The sequence below is a fragment of the Seriola dumerili genome, unplaced genomic scaffold, assembly GCF_002260705.1.
Source record: "Seriola dumerili isolate Sdu_G_001 unplaced genomic scaffold, Sdu_1.0 BDQW01000017.1, whole genome shotgun sequence".
Classification (NCBI taxonomy): Eukaryota; Metazoa; Chordata; class Actinopteri; order Carangiformes; family Carangidae; genus Seriola; species Seriola dumerili.
Genome location: NW_019174272.1, coordinates 4,756,248 through 4,775,046, shown reverse-complemented (window position 1 = coordinate 4,775,046; position 18,799 = coordinate 4,756,248). Strand labels below are relative to the sequence as shown.

The 18,799-nt window shown below is 41.0% G+C and overlaps 1 protein-coding gene across 1 annotated transcript in view; it reads left to right on the top strand.

The window, feature by feature from the left end:
* The first annotated feature begins 176 nt into the window (after positions 1 to 176).
* The window catches only part of LOC111228592 (PDZ and LIM domain protein 2-like), a 35,473-nt gene continuing 16,850 nt past the window's right edge, over positions 177 to 18,799 (top strand). The window contains exons 1-6 of the mRNA XM_022754575.1: positions 177 to 511; positions 8,019 to 8,147; positions 10,038 to 10,189; positions 13,377 to 13,446; positions 13,940 to 14,091; positions 15,781 to 15,844. Coding sequence (XP_022610296.1) covers positions 8,055 to 8,147; positions 10,038 to 10,189; positions 13,377 to 13,446; positions 13,940 to 14,091; positions 15,781 to 15,844 — 531 coding nt within the window. The 5' untranslated portion in view covers positions 177 to 511; positions 8,019 to 8,054. The remainder of the gene's footprint in view (positions 512 to 8,018; positions 8,148 to 10,037; positions 10,190 to 13,376; positions 13,447 to 13,939; positions 14,092 to 15,780; positions 15,845 to 18,799) is intronic.

The following is an 18,799-nucleotide window of genomic DNA, read 5'->3' as shown; positions in this document are numbered from 1 at the left end:
CCAATAACTAGATGCGCACGTCCTGCTCTGCTCCGCCTCATCAGCAGGTGGCGCGCGGACACAAAACGCAGCCATAGTGTGATTTTGGATAAATGGCTCAATTATCACCGCGGCAACCTCTTCCCCTCCCCTCTGATGCGACACGCCCCGGTTTGGTGTCTGAGTCTAAACCTTTATTTTGGCAACAGCACATGGCATAGCGAACTCACCCCAGTGATACACTGCGCGCGCAGCCACAGGTGGCGTTCGTGCGTGCCACCTTAACATCTGAAGCAACAGAGACAAGGGACTACTAGCGCTTCATCACAGCAGCAGTGCTCCTGTATTTACGGGGAAATATCCTAAAGCTGCTCTGTGGTTCGTTTTGTCCGCATTTTGGAGGCGGTCTTGATTCAGGCTGAGGTGAACTGGGACCTGTTGTTTCCTTGGTGTGTGTTCAGGGTTTTGTCGAGGACCGCATAAAGATTTAACAGGTGGAGAAGGCGCCTGAAATCACACTACACTCACCTTGGTAAGTGAGCACACAGTTGTTAAAAGTGTCTCAACGTCATAGTTTTTGTAACTTCTGTTTTATGTTGTTTTTCTGGCAGCTAGTGTGATTTATTATGTATATGAAGCTTTGCTAAATTATGATTGATGACGAGTATTTGCGCGGTTCATGTGTCCAAATACTGTATGGACTGTTTTGGCCAATGATGCATGATTTAAGCTGCAATTGAAAGTCAGTCTAATTGACTAGAAAAACTAAAGCCCACACAGAGTGCAGGTTTCCCCAGCACCTACTGTAGACCCTCCTCTCTGTAAATGCATCTGTGTTCAGGAGAGCAGGGACGGTTAGTTTTGCACATTAAGCAGTCAGAGTGATTTGTGGAGGGCCTGGACCAGGTGCAGCCTCAGGAAACTTTAAGCCAGTATTTATGTCACATTATCCAGTTATCTTTCCTCTCCTCCACTTGGCCTGTTGAGGGTAATGACTCTTATTTAGCAGGCCCACTTTAGTTCAAGTTCAAGCCAGCTCTCAAGTGCTGTAACTCTTACTCTATGGTTCCTTTTTAAAATGTCTAGACATGGCTGTTCTTCCAGTACACTTAATCAAGTGTTAAGAAATAAACAGACCTGGTTTGTGAGCTCAGCAGGTGGGTAACTACTGGAGGTGTCTCATGTGTAATCCAAAACACTCCCAGTGAAACCTCATGTTCCCAAACCCCCACTGCCTGCTGTTTGTGTAACTTCTCCATTGTTATTGTGCCCGACTGCCTTTCATACTCTACCTACTCTTCTCTCACTTTAAATTGTGTTGGTTTCCCGATGGTTTTGCTTTTTTTTGTGAGGGAGAGAGAGAGAGAAAGAGAGAGAGAAAAAACACTGTGTTGTTGCTTATTGCTCAGACAGGATAAAGCCATCCAGGAACCAAAAACACACCACTGTAATTTTGGAGCAAAGCAGTGGCTTTTTGAGAAAACAGGGAAATGGCCAGCTTGTTACCTTCTAACTCGGAAAAATGTTTGTTTTTACAATTGCACTGAGGTTGAAGCAAAAGAACATTTTAGTCTTCGTTTCTGAGTTTTGCTAAATTTTTCACTGTGTTTTCTAGGCAGTTCAGGGCCTATAACAGGCAGTGTTGCTCTGTGATATGAACATGTGCACAGTTATGCAGGAAGTCAGTATAATCTGTTAAGTGAATGATGAAAGGGATTTTTTTTTTGGCTCCCGCCTCACAAAAGTGTGGTTTTCGGTTTTAGCTGAGCGGAGGCTTTGCAGGATGGTTTTGACTGTCATTTCTTAAACATTACACCAATTTTATGGAAACATCAGCTTGTGTGACAGAGAGAGGATGTCCCCAAACAGCCGTTTCTCACCATGCGTCAGTTTCCTAATGAAACATTTCATTGCAGCTGTGTATTTTGAGAGCATCCATCTAAATGAACAAAGTGGTGCTTGGTGTGTGACTTTTTGTGAAGAGCGCCTAATGGTGCACGCAGAGGATGTGGTGAACTGTCCTGATTGCTGAGCAGCAGAGTGTGGAGTCTGTTCAGTGTGAATAGCCGTAACATGATCTCCAGATGATGATGCACAGGGAGATAAGTGGAGCCAGTACCACTGTGTCCTTGTCTTGTTACAAACATGCTTCACAGTGGACACAAACCAGTCCACTCTAGCAGCAAATTGATAAGGGGATTTCAGACGGAGATGATAGATAATTATAGAAATTGTCTTTTTATACTATAGTAGGTAAGATTATGTTAGAGCATCTAACTGTACAGGATCATGTACCCTGAATAAGTTTCACAGAAAAGGGAGTGACCCACAAAAATTACAGGTATGCCTCAGCTAATGATCATTAGCTATAGCAGCCATATATGACGATACAGAAACTCATCAACCAACACCCTTTTTTGACATCATATGTTATTGTTTGATATGTTCTCATCTCCCTAGTGACTGCAGTTATATCTGACCAAATGGGTGTGATTATGGGGAATGCACAGAATGTGATTTCTCTTTGCTCAGTCCAGGGAGAGGCTAGCTGGTGCATTCTTCTCCGTTTTTTTATTAAGTGGGTGTGTGTGTCCAGGTAAGTCCCGACCAGTCGGCGTACTGTGTGTGTCATACAGGGTAGAGTCAACAGCAGACTCCATCACTTAGGCGGACTGTGGAAAGTTCACACTGGCATGTGGCCACCACCGTGAGCTTTGACAAGTGTGATTCATACCAGGAATATTCCCCTGCAGCCACAGTTGTTCATCTGAGTGTTCCTTCGCATCAAAGCTCAGCCAGAGCTTTCAGTTGAATGCATTGTGTCTGCTATGTTCATCAGCCATTCTTTCAGTATTAGCATGTTAGAGAGCCTGTTCATTTCGATCCAGTGGATTTTGGCCCAGAGTTCAAGGAGAAAATAAACCCGTCTCAGGGAAGCACTCTGCTGATTGGGGGAAGAGGTAAAGAGTTGATGCAGGTGGCCAGGTTTGGCTGTCAAATATAATGATGGTAAATGGTTCATTAACATTCTTTGCATCAAAAACATTTTGTCAATATAAGATAAGAGCTATCATTATGACTACTGCCATAACTATGCTGTGGTTAACGAGTCATCAGTGATGAATCATCACTTTTTGCCGCACGCCAGTAAATTGCACACACAGTTTCAGACTTGTGTGAGCAGGTTTCACTCACTGCCCAAACTACCCATAAATATATGACAGTAAATATGCTTACATCAGTTAGGTGTGTTTGTGTGTGTGTGTGTGTGTGTGTGTGTGTGCGTGTGCGTGCGCGCGTGCGTGCGTTCCTTGGCCTAATGACACTCAGGTCTACTGTCCCTGACCACCGGGGAGTTACACTAATGCTGGCAGCATGTGTCTGATGTGTATTCAGAGATGAATGACATTAACCAGTAATACAGTTTGCAGTTACTCTCAGATTATTAACAGAAAAACAGTTTGACAGTGTTGCCTCTTAATAAATATATTAACATAATTATACAGACTGTATAATTAAGAATCCTTTGTAAATGAAACCCTTGAGGCTCTCTGCGTGTTGGACCACTTTGTATTGAATCCAATGTTATGAAGGGCCTGTTTTTCCCGCTCATACCTCCACTATCTCATTTTGCCTGTAGGGCCAATCTCTCAGATGTGACAAGAGCCAAAAGGCCTTTAACATATAGCGTGTATATATGACAGGCTTGAACTTCCCCCAGAGAGCGAGAATGTCCCTGTGGAAACTGAAATACAGTCTGAGCCAAGTGAGGTCTGAGCTCATCTCTGGTTTACCTTTTGAATATCTCATCAATCCCTCCAACTCAATCTGTGCTTTATATTCACAATAACAGCACTGAGATTTTGGGTCTATAGTTTATTTGTGATTTGTTGGACATTCAATTTAATCCATCATGTGCCAGTGCCAACAGAGTGATAAAATATTATCAGCCCTTTAAGACAGGGTAATATTCTGATCCAGTTCAGTGGTGGAGAAACTTATTGGTTTTTAGAACTCAGCTGTCCTCTGCTGACCTGGTTGGAGGGACAATCGCATGTAAATACTAATTGAGATGTACTTTTATTACCTCACTAATAAAATGGGGTGGATAAATCTAGGGGCTGCATCTAATGATTCTTTTCAGCATTGATTAATCAGCTGAATATTTTCTTGATTGGTTGATAAAATGTCAGAAAATTGTGAAAGACTTGCATCACAGTTTCCTGAATCCAAAGTTGATGATATTTAGTTTTTTGTCTAAGGCTGCGTTCACACTGACATGTGTTCAGCTTGGGTGGGAGTCTGGACAAACTTTCTTTGAAAAGTCACATGATGTCATGGAACGTTTGGAATTTTTGCTTGAAAAATTACTGTAGCTGTTAATCAATCACCTAAGTAGTGATTATTTTTCTAGTGACTGACTAATCAATTAATTGTCTCAGCACTACAAAATAGTAGAAACACCTCCTCGTAAAACACTTCAACAGCGCAGCCTTCTGTTGCCTCCAAAATGACTTTAAAGAAGAATCCACAATCCCGAATGCAGGATGTAGGATTTATTGCAGTGCTGTTATTGGACTCCATTCACTTCAGCTAGGTGTACCTAATAAACTGGCAACTGAGTGTATGAACCAATGAATAAACCTGTCTAAGACATTTTGAATGCTGCCTCTTTCTTTCTGTCAGACTTGACACCTCACCGTTTGTAGGTATGCAGCCATAAACCTGTCCATTGTGGTGGTCGGAAGTGAGAGTTTTTCACTACAGTTACAGTACCTGTTTCCATTCTCCTCACGCTGACGTCCTGCTGTGCGACTGATGCTGAACTGCGAGCCACAGAAATGACTTCATGACTGGAATTCTTCTCATTGTGTTGGGTGGGTTGAATCATGCTGCCAAATTGGCCTGCCAGCAAAAGCAGCGAGATGTCACCAGAACAGAATTCACCTTTTATGTATATTGGCAGCTGCCCAGCAGTACTTTTGTGTGATAGAGAGGTTTCATCAAACTCTGTTCAGCACTTTGTTCTATGTGAGCAGCAGTGCAGTGCATTCCTAAAACCTCATCACTGGCCAATTAAGCACAGCCCATGAGTGTGCCACTTATCCTCTTCACCACTGTGTTGTTTTTCTTCTCCGCTGTTTGTTAGCTCGGCCGCATACTTTCACCATCCTTTCACTTTGACATTATCCAACAAAACCACCTTTTTATGATGTGAACAGGGGACGTTTACACAGAGAATTAGCAGGGTGCTTGGTTGATAATGGTACTCTATAGGAGAAGCTGCAGAGCCTCATGCAAGTAATTGACACCCCCAGAGGCTGGGAAACTTTGGGGCAGCTGCTCCCTGTCATTATCACAACTGCACTTAACTCTGGAGGCCACAGCAATTAAGAGACCCTAATGATGGTGAGCCCAGTAACCCTGCTAATTGGCCCAGACTGTTAATGAGTAACTGGGTCTGCGTCGCTTGTCCCAAACACTTCTGGAATGTGCAAACAATGAAATGGGCCAGTGTTTGGAGGGATTTAGGGGAGTAGCGTGGCTGATGTCCTAGATCCACTTTCCTTGGCTCTGTGATTCGTCTTGCTTGCTCTTCATATTATCAGAAATTAATTATATTATGCAATATCTGTAATCATTGACAGGCTTTTATTATTTTATTTATAGAGTCATTAAGTAAGATTGTCATTTGCATACACATGGTTGGCCACAGTCTCTATCACAGTTTGTGAATTGCTTTTGATCAACATGAAGTATATTGTACTTTGTGTTGTCATCTTAAGACATTTAACCCATGACCAGATGATAGGTGCAAGTAAAGACACTGTATACTGATCTGCTCTGTGCTTTGCTCTGAACTCAGGTTTGTATGAAGGGTCAACGCCCCATACTACTGATAATGATGATAAAGATAAAAAGCAGTGATTACAGTTAAGTACAAAATAAAAACCATTAATGTGCAGTTTTTGATCTGAAAAACAAATCCATTGTGTCTTGTGTAGAAAGTAAAAGTAACTGAGGTGTGAGTTCTGCATTCACTTTCAGAGGTTGATGCAATACCACGCTTTGTGTTGCGAGTTAAGCAACAGGTGATGGAGGACTGTTTGGGTGTAGACATTTTTTGTTTTTTGAGAGATGCACTCTATACTTAATTCACTTATGTCATTGTCTACCAGTGCACCTATATATTACTTGTTACGCTAATGTCGTCAGCTAAAATTTAAGCACAGTTTCTTAGTAAGATGCATTTCAGTCACAGACACAGTGGCTCTGTGTGTGTTTGCAGTGTGCTGGTGTTGATGTGTTTATGAACCTGTAAGCGTTCATCCCATCATCACTGTCTGCCACAGAGCTCTGTGTCTCCACATGCAGTCACACAACAGACAAACATCCTACAGCTTTGAGTGGAGTCCGAGTAACCTGGCAACAGAATCACAGGTTATCCTTAAGTCAGCATAAATATTTCATTAATTTTAACCTATATATTTCATTACTTTGTGTGCTCTGGCTTTGGCCCACTAATATTTTAGAAGATAAAGTGTAAATGTTAATTATGTAACAGGTAGTTTAGATTATTTGGGGCTGGATGTTAAATGACAGTGATGGCAAATATCGCTTTAGACACCGTCCCTCCAAAACATTTAAAGTGTTGTTGTGAATATATTAAAGGCATTCACTTATTGCCAACGTCAGTGTCACATTTTATAACCCATCTGATTACCCTTTAGCACCTTGCTGATAGGGACATTATCATCTAGTCATGCTGTTCATGTAAGTATACCCTGTTCAAAGTATAACCTGATAACTAACTTTTGACACTGAGTGAATTGTACGTAGAAATACCCAAAAACAACCTCAAACGATGTGGGTACTTTTATCATGAAGCAGTTAATTTCAAGTGACATGGAACTGGATACCCAATAATCATTGCCAGGTCAACAAAGATACTTCTGGAGAAATCTACATACCACAGACAGTAGCATACATCACACTGTCAACACCAATTGTAATTACGTAATATTTGAAAAAAGCTCCATTCTCACCAGTAATTAAAGATCAACATCTGGAGGATCTGTTACTGGTCTAGCCTGTCATGTAGCTGTATAGATCTGTAATGGATAAAAAAAATAATGTCATACAACATGATAATCAGTGCTGACTGTAAACCCCAAAATATTGTTCAGATGAAGTTATTTGTCCCATATGGAAAAATGAAAACAATGACTAACCCGTGGATGTTACAGTGGGATTTGTTCTTCCTTAGTATTGCATTAATGCCATTCCGAAAAGTCAGTCTGTGAGAGGATTAGAAAAATCTAAACTCCTCACATGGTTTCAGTATACATTGGCGTCTCCAATGATTTGATTTTAGAAATTCACAACAGACTTTTTGGAAGGCAGAATCTGTACATTTCCATGCAAATGTTCACCATACAAATATAAAATATCCATTAGGGAACTACAGATTTACAAAACACATCAACAGAACTGCTAGACAAGTTTATTTATGTAGCCCATTCTCATAAACTGGACTTAAAGGGCCACCGTACTACATAAATCATACTACACCACTATATATTGTATACACATATATTATACTCAGTGGTCACAGTTGAACACAATGAAATGCCGAGCTCCTTGTATACTGTGCTTGCACGACTTTTTGTTTGGGTTTCTTTTCTTTGTCTTGAAAGAGCATTTGGATTTAATGAAACTCTTTGGCTTTGCAGGCACTTTAGCAATGTTAGTCATGTGTCTTTGGTTTCAGATTCCTCCCATTCCTATTTGATGTGGTTACACAATCCATGTCAAGGGGACTTAGGCTAGTGGAAGCGAAGTGTTGCGGGAGATGAAAGGTGGCTTATGCAAATGTTCAGTCTTCACCTGTTGATCTAATGTGAAGCCTGGCCAGCAGAAACACGTGACTCTGATGAAAACATTCAGCCATACACATGTTTAGGTCCCACATATCACTCACACTATATATATTATGTTCACGCTCTCTTCTTCTTTTTTCTTTTTTTTTTTTTTCTCAGGATTTTGACAAGTGACTGCGCTGACCGGATCACTCAATGGCGCTGACAGTGAACCTGATCGGTCCTTCTCCATGGGGCTTCAGAATATTTGGAGGAAGGGACTTTAAGAAGGCCATAACTGTATCAAAGGTACTCGCCAGCAGCTGCCCTGTTGCTGAACCTCGTCACACCTTTTCAAACCATATCCTCTGTTTTTGTCAGAACAGTCTGTAATGGCATGTCATGCAAAGTCAACTTCCTCTTCACTACGACTCTTTTCTTGTCTTTGTTTTTGTCCGTGGCTGCTTCGTACCTATTTCCTTGACTACTGAAGCCGTTAGAATAGAATGGAAGTGGATTACATTAGAAGGAAACCACTGATTACAGTTACAGTGGAAGTTGCGGTGGGAGGTGAGGGGGATCCTGGTCCCAGAGTGCATATACTACCACGTGCGTCATTAAATTTGTACTTTAGCACGTGCAAGTTGTTTTTACTGTGCATATTTTCCTATTCACTGTTTTTAAAAAAAAAAAAAAAAAAAGCGAGCGAGATGTATTAGAAGAAGCGGAAATATTACCACTGTAAGCATGCAGTAAACACTACTAGGAAGTCTGTTGCTCTGTTGCTAACTCCTGCATGCCAGAGACACCCAGTTCTGCCCACTCCACATCCTGGTCCTATATTATCACCTCAGTCTGGATTTTTCCAGTGGGTCCTCCCCAGTAGCTCCTCAGACCATAAAGGATAAATTATGGCAAAGACGTGGCAGGGCACCAATGCTCCAATCGGCTTGAGTTTCAAGCTCCTTCAAAGGCATTTATTGTTTGCCCCCTCTTGACAACATATGCTAGAAAAACAGGTCTTCTCATGAATAATGGGTTTTAACTCTGATTTTGTTACTGCTGTCTGGTAAACAACACCAGCATGTTTGCTTGTCTCGAATATCAAACAGGTTCTGTGAAGTGTTTTCCTGCTGAGAGAGAAACTTCATCACTGAAATTGGTTTGCAAAGCTCAGTTTGAGAGATGGCTTATCTCCACAGTTAAGCAGCAATAGGGTTGCACCATCTGAAGTGGTTGTTGCTTGGCATGGAGGCGACATTGATGCCCTCTTTTATTCCTGTTGGCCTGAAAGATAGCTTGCCCCTGTTTCTCCTGGGCACAGACCCTGGAAAAGAAAGAACCCCCAACTGCTCTTAGTTTATGTGAAACCAGGCGTGTCCTGATCAGAAAAGGCACGCACTATAGTGGGTCACCACAGCAGCGCTTAATTGCCTCTCGAGTGAGCCCACAAACATGGTACCTCTGCCCTCTTGCTTGGCTTAACTTACAAATAGCCTCTTGACTGGCACTCTCTTTGCATCCATTTTTCCTCCCGAGATGCAGCAAAGAGACTTTCATCCTCAATGACTGGCTCTCTATTTATTTTGTTTTGCATTCTTTGCTTTATTGCCCCTCTGTTTTTAAATGGGAAGCAAGCACTGTTTGTGGCAATTGTCATACTAAAGTTTAAGCAGTTGCAGCACCAACCTCCTCATTTTGGCTTTTGTTATAATAAGCCTGTGTGTTCGGGTGTATAAGCCTGAGACACAGGAACCAAGCTGAGACTGGTGGCTTGGACGTTATGTTTCGACCCATTAGTGTGGAATTCACTCTGATGTGGTGGTATAGCATTGGCTTTGACATGCGGTGAGGCTGGTTGCAAAGGTCAGGCCCAGTCAAACCATCAAGTAGTGTCACACTAATGACTTCTCCCCAAGGGTGTCATGAATCTGTCCACTGTTGACCGGCACTGCCTCGTTCCATGTGTGTGTGAAACGTTGTGGCGTCTGTTGGTATTTACTATGAGTTTTATGAGTTGTGGAGGGAGACAGTTCGTCAACTCGTCGACACCTTTTCTCATTTACTCATTTGTTTAAGTCACTGACAAATTGTCCACACAGCCATAAGATACAAAGCTGCCTTTACTTGCCAGATGGATAGCATCCATAAATTGTTATTTTCAGAGCACAACCTGGAGCTCATTCTTCTGTTCAACAGGTCAACGGGGGCAGCAAGGCAGAGCAGGCAGCCCTACAACCTGGTGACATTATCTTGGAGATCAATGGGGAAAACACGACAGACATGCTGAACGTGGAGGCTCAGAACAAGATCAAGAACTCCAAGACCCATCTGCAGCTCGTGGTGGAGAGGTACGCTGGGATGCAGATCTCATATGCAGATCTCATAATATATATATATATATATAATACATTGCCATGTAACCTTCTGCAGCATAGCTCACCATATGAATAACTTAAATGTCCCTAATTTTCTGTGTTTTCGCCAAGACCACAGTCTCCCCAGCTTCTGTCTTTCTCTACAATGATTTAACTTTATCATACAAGCACTGTACAAACAAAACAAGTGATTGTAATCAGGGGAAATGCCAGCATGTATGAGAGCCACACTGTTCCCTTCCCTGGGCCTTCTTAATAAACCCTGTTTTGAGATTTGCCAAGACCTTGTTTGGATGACAGGGAGTTGGCCACTACAAAGCTTTTCCTCTGAGTCAGGACTACTCTTGGCTGGCATTTTGATTAAAGGTCCTCCCTAAATTCTTATTTCTTGTCACCGTTGCTCCTCGTCACTCCTTTTCTTATTGCACACAGACGCACACACTCACAATCATGCACACACACCCTCTCACGCACATATGCTTTCACATACTTCCTCCTTGGATGTCCTACGTACATGTGAGTGAATTTTTCCCTGCTGACCTCATGTCTCCCACCAAGCCAGAAAAAACACCATTGCTCCTTGCCTTCCCTGAATAATGCCACTGTGTATCTCTGCCATGTCTTTAATCCCACTCTGTTAACTGTCTGTGATTTTCAGCACTCAGACTCTTGCGCACCTCACAGGCTCCTGTTTTAACGCTGCTCATCAAGCATATTACCTATTTGAATTGTGTTCAAACAAACTCTCGTGAGGTCTGTAAACTGAGTAGCACAAACTGTAATGTTTGATTTGTTCTTATTTAGTTGAGATCACTCCCTTTTTCCAGCTTCACATCTGGTTGGCATTTTATCCTCATCAAACCGGCAGTGATGTGGGTACTGACCGTCATCACACAGATGGTGTTGCCCACTGGAAGAAGCTGGCATCAGCCCATCCTTAGAATAGAAAAGTGTTGTTTTTAGGCGTGTCTACAGCTTTATACAGAGGCAGCAGTTTATTGTTGGTGCATCTTGTAACATGGTCGTAGCAGACTTTGCTGACTGAAGATATTTTTCATGACAAAACAACCACTCCTTCACTGTCTTGTGATTGACCCTGGAAGCTTATTAGATGGGCTTTGTTTGCAGCCTTGTGAATGATGTCAGGTTGACCAAAGCATTTGTCACTCTGGGTATAGCTTTACCACACAGATATACTGCTACAATACAGATTTTTCTTTTTGATACTGAGATGTTGTTATATGCATGCATGTACTGCTTTATGTGTGTGTCCATCCAGCAGGTAGCATTATCACATTTGATCACCAAAGATTCAGAACACTTGATGTGAAAGTGCTGTTGCTACAATGACAAATGCCATACAGACCTGACTGCAGTACTCTGAGCTATGCTTGATTGGTAAAGCAGCAGGACTAGGTACAAAGACCTCAGAAAGTCGGGTAAATGATAAAGTAAATTTTGTCCATACAGCCCAAAATCACAATTGTGCCTTATAGGGCTTTAAAATTTCTAAAAAAATACAGGAACTGGTACTGATCAAAAAACTGTAACGCACTAAAAGTTGGGTTCAAGTTTTGTAGTTTTGTTTATTTATCGATCAGAAAGTTCCGGGGGTTTTTTTGTTTTTGTTTTTTTAAGTTTGCACAGCAAGTGACCATCTTTGTTAACTGAAATGCAGGAACTTGTAGGAAAATGTGATTGTTTCTAAAAGTAAAGTATGGAGAGAAAAAAAAAAAAAGTATCACTTTTGCAATTTAGGTATCACACTAGTATTAGTATCAAAAAATGCCCACTCCTTTTTAAAGCAGTGGCTTGCCTCATCCTAAATACTGGTCACAGGTTGACACATAGTTTGTACATTTTGCCTCCCGAGGATTTGAATTCTTTGAACTCAGGTCAGTATTAAGTGTCTCAATATTTCAGTTCTCAGAAGGTAGAGGTATTTTTTACAGTGCACACGTTTAAAGAATCTGCCTCAGGCAAGTGAGTGTGAGAAGTCAGGTCCCCTCCATGACAGCTGTGAACAGCTAATATCAGCTAAGGGTTTCAAGTGCTTATTTAAGTCGGTTTCACATCTCTGTGGTATAAAGCCATTCAGCATTTTGACCAGAAATTCTTCTGTAAAGGAAACCTGTAACCACAGGTCATTGGGTGCAGACTAGACACTGATCTGATCGCTGTTTCCTTGTCTAAAGACTTAAGACACTGTCTCTGTCTCTGTGTTCTGATGTACATGGCAGGAAGTGAAAGTTTAAAATACAAGGTGAGCATTTTTCAGCTGTGCAGTTCCTGATTCAAAGCAATGAGTTTTTCAGGCCTGCCACATATCTATAATAAAAGTAATAATATCTCTCCTAGAGGAAGAAATGTCTTAGGGCTCCTGTATCAGTTTCTGTCTTCTTGCCATCTCTCTCCTGCACACAGTATGTGGAGCCCAGGCCACGAGAGGTGTGTTTCTGGGTGATTTACCACAGGCATCCAGGCCTTTCTGTGTGCCTCATTACCCCGGGCTCAACCAAGAGCCAGTCAGCCTCTGGCCCTGCAGCCAGGGGGGCACTGTGTGTTTGTATTGGCTCTTATATTGCCCATATTTTCCCCTCCAAATTCAATGATGGAACTGCTTACAGAATGTGTTTCCTATTTAAGTAAAGCAAAAGTGACTAGTTGGACAGACAAGATCCATCAGGGGAGTAATTTCAGAGCCTGCAGTACTCTTCTTTAGCACTGATCTCTAAGATTCATGGAAACATAATGATGGATGCTTGCCAGAACACTGGCAAAAGAGATGTCAAAAAAATGATGTTTTTATTTTCACTAGCCTGTCTTTCAAATAAAGTTAATTTAGACTAATAACTATGATTATTTTTCCTTCACTCAGCATTTTACTTGCACTTTCTTGAACATGATATTGCATACTTTGAGTTCATCAGCTTGTGTGTAAATGTCATTTAGACCAAGTTTAAAGACCTTGCTTATTTATTTAACATGAACTTTCTTACAGCCTTAGATGAGTTTGTGTTTTTATTCTGTTTTTGAAATTCAGCAGTAATGGGATCAGACTTTATCCCACTGGCTACATAGATGGAAAATGAAACTTTGGGTAGTCCAATATTAGCAGTGTTGACAGTCATTTGATTTCTATGGTTTTCTGTCTCTCAAGACCTGAACCTTCCAGTCGTGGACAGACCAACGGCATCAGCACCCCTGAACAGCTCACCGGACGCTTCCAGGTCAGTGCTGCAGCTCCACAGGAGCTTTAATCTATCTACAGTTTGTTTTGATTATCCAACATCATATGGTAAATTGATGTCCAGAACAGTATTCTCCATCTCTTTTTGCTCCACAACATTGCTCACAAGTGCCTGCTATATTTGGATATTGTGTTTTGACTACACAGGGTATTCTGCTTCATTTCTACTACTGCACACATCTGTTTTATACATATTTTTTCATTTTACTGTTCTCAGGATGGAAGCAATACAAGACATTGTAGTAATTTAGTGCTTGTTCCTGTTTTTTATTGAGATGATTTCCAAAGAACCACCTTCAGTATATGGTGATACTGACTTACAAAGTCAGTAGACACGATACATTATTTGTCCGTCTGTCTGTCGACATTCTCACAGGTGTCCATTATGCCTCTCTCTTAAGCCTTTCAGTAGGATCAAGTTACATTCAATAGGTACTAATGCAGTAACATTCCTCTGATGTGATGTTTTGCAGGAGGCGGTAATAGTGAGTCGAGATGAGAACCAGAACTACAGAGAGTACACCATCTCCAGCCCTGCATCCCTGTCCCCTGGACCTTATTCTCCAGATCCTCCTGCCAGCCCTGACGGGAAGAGGGAGAGGCTGACTCCCACCATCAACAAGAGGTAGCTCCCTTAACCTGCTGTTTTTGACATCAGTGTAAATCATCACCATGTTGAAGCATCAAATTTGATTTAATTGTATATCTGATAGAAATCAGACATTACTGTTTAAGTTTGTTTTAAGAGTTTTGGGCAGATATCATGTAACATCAGTAAAACTTTCAAAGTTCAGAAATTATATTAAAGAAAAAATTTTGAAAAAAAAAAAGTAGAACTATAAGCTTGTCTGTGGCCGTTGGTGTTGGACAGATGCTGAACTCTCGGCCAGCATGTCCATTCCTACATTATTACTGTGTTTACCAATGTTGTAATGAAAGCAAAGGATTAGACTGTCTGAAGTCACACGCGTCCAGTCTGGTTACTTGTAAATTGCAGGTTTGAAGAACCAGCCTGAAAGATAAGATTAAAACTGAATCCTCCAGCATGAACATAGTCTAAGATAAAGTCTTAAGACATAGTTGAGCTCGACATTTCAGATGGACAGTTTTGTTTTTTTCAGAAACTCGTTCATTCACTGCTTAAACAGGCTTACATCTGGACAAAAGGCTGCAACAAGTGCTCTCTTGACTCCACAACAGGCTCAGAGTCAATAGGTATGGGAATAACAGACAGAAAGTGGAGCCATGGGATTGTACTGTAGTAACAAAGGATATGCACAGGATATCACATTCCACCGTTTGCATTCACTTTAACAAAAGGCAGAATGTGGAACGTTCACCATGCTTTCTCTATGCATGGACATTTGTTGACTCTCCTGGGCAACTGTTAGTTGGTCAGAGTTCAAATCCAGATTTTCTCCCATGTCTGGACAGATGAAGTTTTCTGGCCCTGCACTTATGTGATTTTGTTCTTAGTTTTAAGATGAATTGTAATTATATTAAAACAGTTTTTCATCGTAAACACTTACATCTCTATGTCATCATATAATATTACAGCAATAAGTTTAGGAATTATTTATTTGTAGGGCTGCAAAATTAATTGATATGTTATCAAAATCACAATATGGCCAAGTGCAATATCCAAATTGCAGATTTGATAACGGTAACATGCTATACAACATACCATAAATGAAGCATTGTGGTGCTACAGAGATGCCCTGGCCTACAAATCATGTTGTCCAGATGTAAACAAACATGGTTGTTTGGTGCAAGATGCAAAAAAAATAACATCATCAAGTTTATATTTTTTTCTGTGAAAATCAAACGCTAAAAAGACCATTCCAACTGAAATTTTTAATCATATCACAATATCTGCCAAAATAATTGCAATATGACTTTTTTTGTGCATATAGTTCAGCCCTATTTATTTCCATTTTATTAAAATTAACTATTAAACTATTGTGTATTCTAACTAAACAGGCTTACTGTGACATCAGCTTGGGTCTTGGCAGTATTCCCTATTTGGGACTAGAGTATGTGACAAAGTATGAATACTTATGATTTTTATGAATGAATCTTCTAGAGGTGGGTGATATGGATCAAACCCTGTACATTATATGTATTTTTATATCATACATCAATTCTTCTGTATCAGTTTTACATCACATCATCTGAAAATCCAATATTGAGATCAAACAGTGGGCTTTATTTGCAGCATTGACCACAATAGCCACAATAGCCTTATACACACAGTTGCACATAAGTAACATACTTATACATGAATCATTGAGTGTCTGTTTTCTTTACATTATAGTGTCCAGATGCGCTCGTGGTCTCCAGAGGACAAGAGTAACAGACTGTCAAGACCACTGTCACAGGTTGGTTTCAGTTAAAACTTCTTGTTTCTTTCTAACTACAGCTTTTGACGCAGGTTTAGCTGTCTGAGATTTCAGTCCAAAGTTTCCTATGATTTGGTCGGTCAATAAGTGTCCACCCTGCAATGGAAAAGCAGCTGAACTCCAGCTATATAATGTCTTTAATTAGATGGGGACAATTCTGAATGAGCATGAAATTACTCTCCCCACTAACCAGAGAAAATTGTGTCATGATGTATAGGAATCAGGATTATTGTCTGGGTCCATGGAGCACATAGTTTTTGAGGTATAAGTGCAGTATACTGGACAAATTTGTGCACATGTCCTCACAAAGTCAATCTTCCATTCAAATTTAGCTGCAGTTTTAGGCTGGAGTTCACTCAGACAGTACAGTTGAAGGTTTTTGTCCTGTCTCTACCTCTCTGTGAGATGTATTTATTTTAACTGCACTGCCCTCAGCTGTAAGAATAACATCTGAATTCTTAGCCTTTCCTCTTGAATTGTTGCTCTGATGCCACAGAAGATGCCCTACTAAGGGTTTGTGGACTTGGGTGTGCTGTATGCAGACTTCACAGTAGAATCAGGATATGGAGAGGCTTTGACATTTTTATAGAAGGGAGTGCTTAAACTAAAAAGGTCAGTCTTTGAAAATATCTGACATTAAGATGAACAACAGTCTTGACCTGTTGCATTCAGAGCCTGCTCCCAGAAAAAAATGATTGCTTTCCTTTTAAAACAATGGCCTTAACCTTTTTAGTTGTCTGAATGGAGACTCATTAGTCTCAGCAAGCAATAAAATATGGAGAGTGGTAAAATACAGACTTGAGGTTATCATAAGACTGCAGCTAAACTATGCTGTACTTATTTACCATTCCAGCACCAAAACCAAGAGGGGGGGGCTCGGGCGTCTGGAAAAACTTCAGTGAGTTAAACAGAGAAAATGCTGTGGGAAAGTTCATCATGAGCTATTTGAGCTATGCCTACATGCTTAGTCTCAAGCACGGGTCCCACTGAAGACCGAACATGTGAGATGACAGAGCAGGAAAAAACATACAAGACCTTTTGTAACGACACAAGGAATTCCAGCCATTTTTATAACTCTGGACATTACATAAAGTTAGACAAATATGCAGAGGTTTGAACTTGAAAACATCCAAGTGTCCCTTCTAAGAGGCCACTTGCTGAGAAGGCCCATTTTTAAAGTTTCTCTTCGTGTTTGGGATTCTTTGTGTTGTTTATATGTTAAATGGGATTCAGATGCACTGTCACTCACAGCCATGTCCAGTCTCTGAGAGTGGTGGCTTGCGTCAGAGAGGTTTTTGATCTTTTTCACACTGGGAGAAAGATGAGCCAGTCTTGCCATGATGTAACTGGGGTCCAAGTGGGTCTTCTGAGAATGTTATTACTTTTTATTGAACAGTTTTGGCTAGTCTTTATGGAAATAAAATACATCTGTCAGTCATGAAATATGGTCCCAGCAAAATGTAGTCTTTAGCAATGTAAGACAGAGACCCTTCTAATAACTAATTCAATGTGACTCTCATGAGATGTTGTCTCCTTTCAAGTAGTTTCAGAGCAGTTGAGGTTTGCAGGACGTCTGTGTGTGCAGAGAGGAATCGGCTCTCTGACCTGCCCGCTATTTTGGCAGATTCAGTTGACATGAGTGTGATATGTGATGTTCACTCGGCCGACTGACGCCTCCGACAGACGCTGGAGATGATAGAGCTGTTTAGTGTCAAGTCCTTACACTTGGAAGTGAATTGGCTTGTCTGTGCCTCGGGTCCCTCTTGGCTGGAAAGCAATTATAAATAAACCATTCGAAATTCCACTTAATGAATTTCACCACTGAGTTTTGAAGCTGTTAAAGAGTTACTCCACTGATTTTTAGAAAGACCAGTTGTCTCGGCGAATACCTTTTTTAATGTGTTCTGTGGCTCTGTAGGAAGCCTTTTAAAGTCTGAGAAAATAACCTTGATTATGTCATCAAGGTTATTTTGAGTTGGTCCTGAGAGCGTTTACCAGCCAGGCACAGTTTAATGAAAGCTGCTTTTGCATTATGGGAAATGTAGGATTCAGCCAAAAGTCAGGTTATCTTCCCTCTGCTGCTTCAGGTTTGTCTCTTGTGAGTCCTCGAACTTTAAATGAAAGCACAGTGCCAAATTGCTGGAGCATTGTTTAAACTCCATTGGTTTTTTCACATCCAGCCCTTTGACTAAATGGTGTAATGATCTACAATAGTTCAATTACAAATGCGGAATTTGGCTTACTGATATTACATTGCAGGTTTATCATTGTATTGTTTCTCCCTGAATGCACTGCAAGCCTCTGTGAAATAAAGATGCTGGATTTTTTTCTTTTTTTTTTTTTTTTTTTTTTTTTTTCATCAATCCAAAACCACATTCAAAAAGCCACCGTGGAGTTATGGTGAGGCTGCGGCCAGCAAGCCATGGTGGGGCAAACTTCCGTATTGGCCAACCAAAAACACATTAGGAGCTATGTTGTGGCTGAAAGCTCCATCAGTGAGCCTCTAGGAATGAACTTGCTCCTGTCATGGCCGTCCATCCCGGACGGCCTCACATGTTTGTGGTATTTATGGAGTCGCCTGTTCTCCCGTTCTCCCAACAATTTTTTTTAATTCACCCTTTTCTCTCATTTTTCTTATGTTGGAATTCATATCCTCTGGTAGACATTACATTCCTTCTCTCTCTCCATTCACAGTATCAACTTGGCTTTTCCCCACTATTTTTAACTGTTCAATCAGTATCTTAATAATATTAATAAATTAGGCTTTGCGGTGGCAGCATTTTCATAATTTTAATCCATGCTTTGTCCACCCTTTCTTCCTTTTTCTGGTCTAAAAGCTGATCTGGATTGCTTGCTCTGCCGTCTTTGCCTGTCAGCCCTGGTGTTTACCATCATGCAGCCTAGTGGATGAGAATTTGGGGTTTTGGCTGACCC